A 9,397-nucleotide genomic window follows, 5' to 3' on the forward strand; every position below is an offset into this window, starting at 1 on the left:
ACGACATCACTAACGTACGACATCACTAACGTACAACATCGCTAACGTACGACATCGCTAACGTACGACATCACTAACGTACGACATCACTAACGTACGACATCACTAACGTACGACATCACTAACGTATGACATCACTAACGTACGACATCACTAACGTATGACATCACTAACGTTACGTGACGGCTGCTCCACAAACAGACTGATGTTCTGCTTGTTGGTCACATGTTGTGATGAACTGCTGCTGTTTCCTCTCTTACTTGTGAGGGTTTCACGTCTCACTACAGAACCTCTTAAAGTACCGATAGCAGAACCGATAACTCTGGACCTCATCAATACTCTGGACTCATTCTCTAATTCAGTAATCCAGGAGGACCATGTGGTCTTTGCTCTCTCTAACGTTGCTCTGCAGTCGGGTCGTCATAACCATCTCCCATCCTTCATCGGCTCACCTCTGTCATCGAGCCACCGGGCTCCATTGATCCTCTAATAACCTTATGAGGAGATAATTACACCATTTGTAAGTTGCCCGGCGGCGTTATCGACGGCCGCGTTACGCGCTGCTCGCCCAACACTTAATTCATTCTGCAACAAACATCGCATATACAAAAATGAAAGTCAATACGGTTTGGGCTGCACATGAAATGCATCATCGAAATGGGAGAATTATGCAGATGATGTTAGCAACATTGCAGAGTCTGTGTTTTCTTTCTTTATGAAAGGGGTGTGTCCTCTTCCAGAGGGGTGTGACGTGAATACAAACCACAGAGCAGAGGGAAGAGTTATAAAAGCAACTTTTCAAGCCTAAAGGAGGTGAGAGTTTCTGTCTCTGGATTAATCTTCCTGTTCATCCATCAGTTACGGCCTCATTTTAACCTCCTTCTCCTCTTCATTATGACGGCTCCTCCCATCCTGTTCTATAGAATGTGTATTATATTCATCAACACAAAAGGATATAGTCCAACAGATCCACAGCAAAAAAAAAACTAAATGGATCCACAAATCATTTTGGGAATGTGGCGTCGGAAAATATGAACTACGATCTGATCTAAGATCTATAATCTGGGTTTAACTCAAATGATCTTAATTCATTATTTGGAGGTACAGACCATAATGATTCAGGTATGTTGCATACAGGGCTGAAAAAGATAAGTATCCTTATTAATGTGCTGACAAAATGAAAAGGTTTACTGAATATTGTTTTACTCAGGGCTGGATTTATTCCATATTATTCTAGTGTCAATATATCTCATAAACAGAGTAAAACCAACAACGTGCTTATTCTCTGAACTACTTTGTCTCTAAGCTCACTGGTTCCTGCTGAAGACTGGGGTGTGTTTGGTGTTTTGGCAAAAATCTGGCGAAACAATACATATCATGATAAATGGGTTAAGATTCAATATAAAGCGATACATACTGTCATAATAGTGTATGAAGAATACACTGCCATGCACATTAAATCTGAGTAAATAAAAGTTTAGAACAGAAGAACAGTCGGGTCCTGTAACGACGTGTTGGGACCGTCTGTCACAAATCTTTGAACATAAACTTCTAATTAAAATCAATCTGTGTTTTTGAGAATCAACACATCATCACAAAACATAATACCGTGACACTCAAGAGTACTGGTGCTTTCTTACTCCCTTACTGAAGCAAATAAAGTTGATTTAAGTTTTAAAAAGGCTAAAAACAGCTGCTCACTGTAGTTTGTATTAAACACAGAGAAGCTACATGCATTTGTTGGGGACTACTTTCAGCGGTGGATGAATACACGGTTGGTGCTCTGGTGAGTATTTGTTTGTGGATGGAGTCAGAATAAAGAGTTCATGGTGATGAAGGAACAACAGTGAGGCTCATTGATGTGTTTTAAATGGAGCTCTAGGAGACGTCAGGCTTTATTCTCGTTAGTAGATGCACTCTTTTACATTTATATATTATATATATATTATTATATTGACATCAATAAACTGTAACTGACTAAATGGGAGAAAGTTTGTGCCGCTAAGTGCGTCTCTGTCTTCCTCTCTTTACTGGTATGAAGTACCGTTCACATCATGATGCCAAACGCTTTGTTGGGAATCAATGAGGAGAAGTTACCCGAGATAATAAAGTCTCATGAAATCAATAGAGCCAATTATAACAACGGTAATAACAATATGTCTCACAAAGAGGAGTTTACTGCAGAGGTGGAGCAAATGGAAAATATGTTCCTCTCTTCTTCCTCCTGCACAGAGCTCTTCATCCCTCTCTTTTCTATTTTGTTGAACCGTACTCTTCCTCTCCTCTTCTTCACACTATCTCTCCTTCTATCTTCCTCCTCTTCCATCCTCTCCTCTACTTGAACATGAAATAAAAAGAGGAGGAGGAGGAGGAGGAGGAGGAGGAAGAGGAGGAGGATCAAGGAAAGGTGGAACGAGGAGAGAGACAAAGAAGAAGAGATTCCTCCTCTTCGTCGGTGCACATGTTGTTGTTGTTAGGCGGGAGCCGCGCTGCGGAGCGTCAAGCCGGCAGGCTGTGATTGGATGGAACGTGCATGAGTAAACAACCACAGGGTGTGTGTTTGTCTTTGATGTGTGTGTGTGTGTGTGTGTGTGTGTGTGTGTGTGTATGTGTGTGTGTGTGTTTTAATCTACTTAAATGAATAAACTCTAACTGTTACTTTTTGAAAATGTGAAGTTGTAATTCATGCAGATTTTCCAGATAACATCTGTTGATTGTGTTCATGTTCTCCGGACGTGAAGGAGCTTCTGAGTTTCTTCACATTCGTCTGAAGTGAAACACGAACACGTTCTCTGATTGTCATTCTGTTCCCGACCAATGTTTTGTTAAATTAATAGCTGCACTACGTATAATTATTCATGATTAAGACTTTTGGTTTCCGTTTTTAAAAGATGATCAATGAATAAAGTTTAAACAGGAAGTCATTCTTCACCTGATTCTACAATTAATGAGCCTAAACTAGAATTTAGATCACTAGCATAAGATAGTGTTATTAATATTATGAATTAGTAGTCAGAGTTCATTAAAGGCTGCAGTAGTTCAGGAACTTGACGGTGTTTCAGAGTATTGTCATCACTGATGTTCGCTGTCATCAGAGTTCAGCAGGAACTCTGATGACAGCGAACAGCGTTTGAATTGGTGCGTTTAAGGACGTTTTATTACATCGGAAGTGTTTCTGTTTGTAGTCCGTTTGAAGTCTAAATTGCCCAAATGAAAAACAATCCATAAAAAAATAAATCCAAGCTATCGTTTAGCTTTTTAACAGCAATTGTTTTAAAATGATCTGCGTTGAAACATGAAAGAATCCGGTCGTGGACGTCTTCTCTCAGCTCTCGAGCAGCGAATCGGACTGTAAACGATGACGAGGACGTCTCGGTCCAAACGTAGCGTTTACTCTGTGAGCCGGGCTGCTGCTGGTTGGTCCAGGATCAGCATCTGGGAGAAGATTATCTCAACAACACAGTCGCTGGACGAGGCTTCACACTTGTGACCTTGAGGCTGTTGGTCCGTTGGTAAGATTCTGAACCCCAGAGTGACGCTGCGAAGCTACAAGGCCATTTATCCAATACTTATTCTTATAATATTTGTATTTTTAGAGTTTTTTATGTGTCTAAATGTATTGTCTACTTCTGTTACAGAATAAGTACTTTGTATTTATTTTAAATCCATTTCACTGAATGGACTGAAAAATATCAATTTTACACCAAAGTTTTTATTCTTTTACCCTCAATCTTTTAGTTTGTTTCTCTCACTGAATCAACAACATTTTCTGCTTTTTTTGTACAATAATTATTTCTTTATCTTGACTTAACTTGTCAACTAAAGAGTTTTTAGATTTGTTATTTGTCAGATGAATGAACAGATGCTCTTAATGGCTAAACATCTCCTTCACTGGTTAATCCAGAGTCCCGATGTGCTCCTCTGGTGCTCTCGGCACCAGTGAAGGTTCAAACTTGAAAAGTCTGTTCCGCTGAGGACACAAAAGTCACAGTCCTGCTGTCTCCAGTGCAGAGTTTTGACGTCACGCTCGTCCTTTGTGGGCACAGCAGATAACGGTGCCATGGAAAAAAAACCAAATGCAGTTAGCGGCACACTGTCTTTAATTCAGAGCAGAGCGGCTGTCTTTCACTTTAATCTAATTTCACCTCATTTGGATGTGAACACACTTTTTACTGCAGGGTGGAACAAAAGACAATCCTCTGCCGTGTGTGTGTGTGTGTGTGTTGGTATACCAGGTAATGTGGGGACCGAATGTCTTCACAGGGACAGAGACAGTTTAAGACAGTTTAAGTTCAGGTTAGTTGAAGTTGGTTCTTCTTACATCCTTCAAATGTTGATAGAACTGACAGAAAGAGGTCAAACTGATCGGTGCACCGCGTCACTTTAACACGTGTATTGATCTGTTTCAATCAGTTTATGAGGGACACCGAGCTAAAGCTAATGCAGGCTAATACAAGCGTGCTGCAATAAATCCAAGGTAATGATGCTCAGCTCGTGTTGAGCGTGGTACTCTTCTTCAGATGCTGAGTGAAGAGAGAAGACGTTTTTAAAACTCACTGCGTAATGGATGAAGAAGTGCATCCTCATGAACCTTAACATTCTTCTAGAGCTAATGATTTGTGAGGCCTTTATGGGATGGAACACGTCTGAGTCTGGATCTGACCCAGTGAAGAGGAAAACACATTGTTCCAATTTTATGTTCAATTTCATTTATGTCTTCTTAAATGACAAATATATGTCAGAAAATCAGTATCAGAGTTGTGTTTTACATGAAATCCCCGTTTTCTCCTCTGTAAGAACTCTGGGGCGTTAAAAACAAAGTACAGAAGCTTCCGTTTCACTAAACACATTGACATATCAGCTTCAGTCTGCAGGCCGTGTGATATAAAACACCGATAACGTTTGGGACACAGAAGTATTCTCAGTCACACAGATTTTTGGCATCTTAGCCGTCAAAGGAAACTCAAACATTGTCTGAGAGTTTCACCACAAAAGAGACAAGAATACGCGGTGAGGACATGTTTCAGAACAACAATAACTTCAAAGTTACAGATTCCATTTGTCATACTTTAAATGCTGAAGTCGTGACTTTTACAGAGGTATCCCATCATAATGAAAAGTCAGAGTTAAACCACAGCTGTAGGATTTATCCTCTGAGGACCATGAACTGTCTGTTACTAGATTTCATGTCAAGATGTCGCTTACGTGACGATCACTTCAGCCACAACATGATGTATGTTTGTTGAAATCAGGGGAAAAGGCTTTTGTAAGTAATGTAGAGGCTGAACAGGTCCTCATAAATATAGTAACACGTATGTGTGTGCGTGTGTGTGTGATTGTGTGGCAGCGACGTCGTGAGCGATGTCATGTAAAAGACTCGTTCCGTCTGTAAAACAAACCAGTTTGTGGCCAAACGGCTCTAATTTGCAATCAGCACGATCTCATTTAAACGCGACTCCGAGAAAGACGAGCTCCTAATTCAATTTAGATTCCGCAGATTAAAACTCTTCTTCATCTTTGGTTTTGTGTAAGAAAGAAAAGAAATGTCAAAGTTTGTTTTTGCTTTTTTTTCCTCCTCGGTCTGTCAAATCCACAGAGAGAGACGCAAACGAGCTGAGTGAGCAGAAAACTGGAGGAGACGTAAACAAAAACTAAATTAGTGACAGAGAGAGGGAGAGAGGGAGAGAGAGAGGGAGAGAGAGAGAGAGAGAGAGAGAGAGAGAGGGAGAGAGAGAGACGAAGGCCAGAAGAGACAGAAAGACGGAATACTATTTTTATGAGGACATAAACGTCACATCCAAGTTTGTCAAAAACATTTAAAGGAAACATTTGACTTTGAAGACTCTCACAGACGACCCGACGTAGTTTATCTGTTCAGCTTTGTAGCCACAATGATTCAAATACTAAATATCGAGTAAATAAACATTTAAGTCTGATTAATGAGACAAAAGAGACAAAATGAGTTTAAATGCATAAATTAAGAGTTAATATTTGTAATTCCAATTTAAATCACATGAATATATTTTATTTACTTTTTTTTAAATTCAAAAACGCGTCATTTGATTTTGCAAAAAACATGAAGATCACCAAATAATAAAATAAATAATTTTAAAAGATAACAGATACGACTCAGACACGTGTGATATTTGAGTGTGTTGGAGGAAGAAGACGATGAAGAGTGTGTGATGGGAAACGCTGCTGCTGCTGCTTCAGGAAGAGGAGCAGAGACATTAAAGACAAAAGACTTCTTCACACTCTTTGTTTTCACTGGATCAGCGACTCAGACAAATGAATCAGACAACAGCAGTTCGTAATCAGAGCGACATCCAAAGAAAACTGAAGTTTGTTTCCTGCGGACGGAGCGGTCGCTCAGCCGGAGGTTTAGCTTCATGTGTGCGATGGTGAAACATTCAGCTGATTATTCTATCAGGCAGATAAACGGGAACCTGAACGTGAGATTCTGCTCGTCAAGGACACGTCAGGCAGATGGACTCTACAGCTGGTATCTGTTCTGGGAATCAAACTTGTGACCTATCAGAGTTTAAAAAAGGTCGATGTCTGGCGTGAACTGTTATGAAACTGAAGGTCATCAGACCAACGTCCAGCGGAGGAGACGGAGAGTTAATGAAGCTAATAAAGAAATAAAAGGTGAGCGGCGTTCACTCACAGTTCTCGTCCTGAGCGACGCACTGCAGCGGGATGCCGAAGAAGGAGGTGTAGGAGTCGTTGTACCAGACCAGCAGCTCCGTTCCTCTGGGGATGTCCATGCACGCTCTGTAGAAGATACAGGACCTGCAGCAACAACACAGACTCGTTTCATTAACAAACAGAAAGCCACACTACTGTTATTAAAACTATGGATGTGATGACTCATCAACGTGAAGCATCCTGAAAAGAATCTGAAAAGAAAACCAAAATATCGTGAAGTCAGTTCGGAGTGAAGAAGCAGAACAGGACTGATGATCAGGTTCTCAACTCGTGCTTAAGATAGCAGGACGATCAGAACATAGATATCTTAAACATTGGATTTTGATCATTTTCTGTCAACAGGTTCTCCTCTGAGGACCACGAATACAGCTTCAGGTTCTCCTCTGAGGACCACGAACACAGCTTCAGGTTCTCCTCTGAGGACCACGAACACAGCTTCACTCGTGTCTATGTGTTGGCCGTCTGTCTGACGTCATCCTTAAAGTCTCGGTGCGACGCGTCAGTGACTCTGTCCAGGTTCTGATCTTTGGAAATGTTTCCCGTCTGATAACGACTCGATTTCACATCTGACCAAGCGCCCAAATGATTTATGGGAAATATCTGGTGTCTCTCAGTCTGGTCAGACCAGCTAATGAGCGCGATGCTGTTTAAATACGCAGCCGGTGAGCTGACGGGTTCCTGGGTCACACCGCCGCTAAAAACAACACGCGTCCACCCAAAAACATCATTCTGACACCGTGAGCTAACTCCACGCTCACCAACACGTTTTCATATCCTGCACAAACTATTTTAAACGTAGTTCCCACGTGAGTGTTTTTTTTAGGGGCATGGTGTCAGACTGAGAGGTCACAGGTTCGACTCCCACACGACTCCCACGTTTTTACTGCCAGAAGACTAATTACTCTTTGAGAAAACCACTTCAGAGTGGAAGTAAATGATGAAACACGACTGCTTTTCACTGTCCAGTTGATTCAAAGCACATTGAGTTTTCCTCACATGAGAAACTAAAATGTGTCATGATGCAATTAAAAGCTCAACTTCAGACTGTTAAAATATGTTGACACCATCCTGTTAGCAAACCTGCTAACCTGAGGAGGAGGAGGAGGAGGAGGAGGAGGAGGAGGAGGAGATGTCAGCTGTGTGACGTGATGCTAATTTAATGAAGTAAGAAAACAAATGGAGCTAAAATACCGAGAGAGCAAATAAAAGAACGAGAGAACAGAAGTGTTTTCCCTCTTTAATAAGTCAAAAGCTGTTCAAACTGCTGCGTGATCTCACTCATAAGCTCTGATTCATTAGCAAAGAGCTAGTTTGTCATTATTCATAACATGCAGTCTAATGATGCTAATGATGCTAATGATGCTAATGATGCTAATGATACGGTCATTGTTTGTGCAACGTATCCTCATACATCGGTTCGTATGATATCTTGTGAAAAGTTTCTCCTCATTTTTTGTGCGTTTTCCTACTAAAGTCTTTTCAAAATAAACTTCACATCTTCACAGGAAACTAAGTTTAGGCAACAGAAACATATGTTCATTAAAGAGCCGAGATGATGCAGGTTGACAATCACCAATACTGTCCCAACAACGAGCTGCCGGTAGGACTTCCTGTTTACTCCTCTGGGTTTGTTTGTAGAATGTTAGTGTGAACAGGAAACAGAACTAAAATTAAATAAGTGTCATGTTTTCCCTGCAGGTGTAAAAGCTCCATTCAGCTGCTATTTCAGCAGGTTTGATGAAAATCACAACAATAATTAATAAGTGAAATAACAGTGAGAGAGATCAGAAATGTTTGAGGAGAGCAGTTAGTTCAGCCAGACAGTCGAACTGAGCCTGCTAAAGATCTGTGTTAGTGTGTGTGTGTGTGTGTGTGTGTGTGTGTGTGTGTGTGTGTGTGTGTGTGTGTGTGTGTGTGTGTGTGTGTGAGTGTGTGTTTTATTAATTCTTTCCACACCGGGGGAGGGGTGGGGTAGCGCTGGAACCATGTGAAAACACAGCCAGGAGGGACCAGGCTATAAATCAAACATACCCAATGACCTCCCAGGATAAAACGAGAGAGAGAGAGAGAGAGAGAGAGAGAGAGAGAGAGAGAGAGAGAGAGAGAGAGAGAGAGAGAGAGAGAGAGAGAGAGAGGTCCACAAACATGCGGCGGCTTGTATGTATTTAAAACAAATGCATGTGTTTAATACACAGTCGGGCGGGGCTGTGTTATAAATCAAACACATCCAACAGGCTCTCTCAGGTATGAAAAACAAAGACCCCCGCTGGCCTACAGCAGCGCGGTGGAGTTTAAAAATCAGTGGGACGCAGAAGCGGCGGCTCTCTGATCTTTCTTCTGTTTTCACACAAAGCAAAAATAGCTTTATGATCAGCTGTTAAATAATAACACACATACGAACAGTGTGAGGTTATAAATCAAACGCCCCAAATCGCCTTATGAGGTGCAATAATGTGTCTGCGTATAAACACGTCTATTTAAAAACGGTCATGCTGACGAAGCGTCACGGAGTCGGTCCGCAATGTTCACCGTGGTGCGGCTCAACTCAGCCGCCATTTTCTGGGGTTTGTAGAGACGATGACCAAAATGACTTTACGGGGGATGAGGTCATCATCCAACAGGTGATTTAAACGTATTAGTTAAGAGCAGAAGGAAAATACGTCAATGGAGGAAGTACCGGGCCGTTCTT

At 41.4% G+C, this 9,397-nt stretch overlaps 1 protein-coding gene across 1 annotated transcript in view; it reads right to left on the bottom strand.

Annotated features, from left to right (window-relative positions):
- The window catches only part of prdm6 (PR domain containing 6), a gene marked incomplete at both ends in the record, with an annotated part of 75,192 nt that overhangs the window by 23,946 nt on the left and 41,849 nt on the right, over window positions 1–9,397 (bottom strand). Inside the window, one exon of the mRNA XM_079161087.1 lies at window positions 6,668–6,792. Coding sequence (XP_079017213.1) covers window positions 6,668–6,792 — 125 coding nt within the window. The remainder of the gene's footprint in view (window positions 1–6,667; window positions 6,793–9,397) is intronic.

Source organism: Pholis gunnellus, assembly GCF_910591455.1.
Source record: "Pholis gunnellus genome assembly, chromosome: 6".
NCBI lineage: Eukaryota > Metazoa > Chordata > Actinopteri > Perciformes > Pholidae > Pholis > Pholis gunnellus.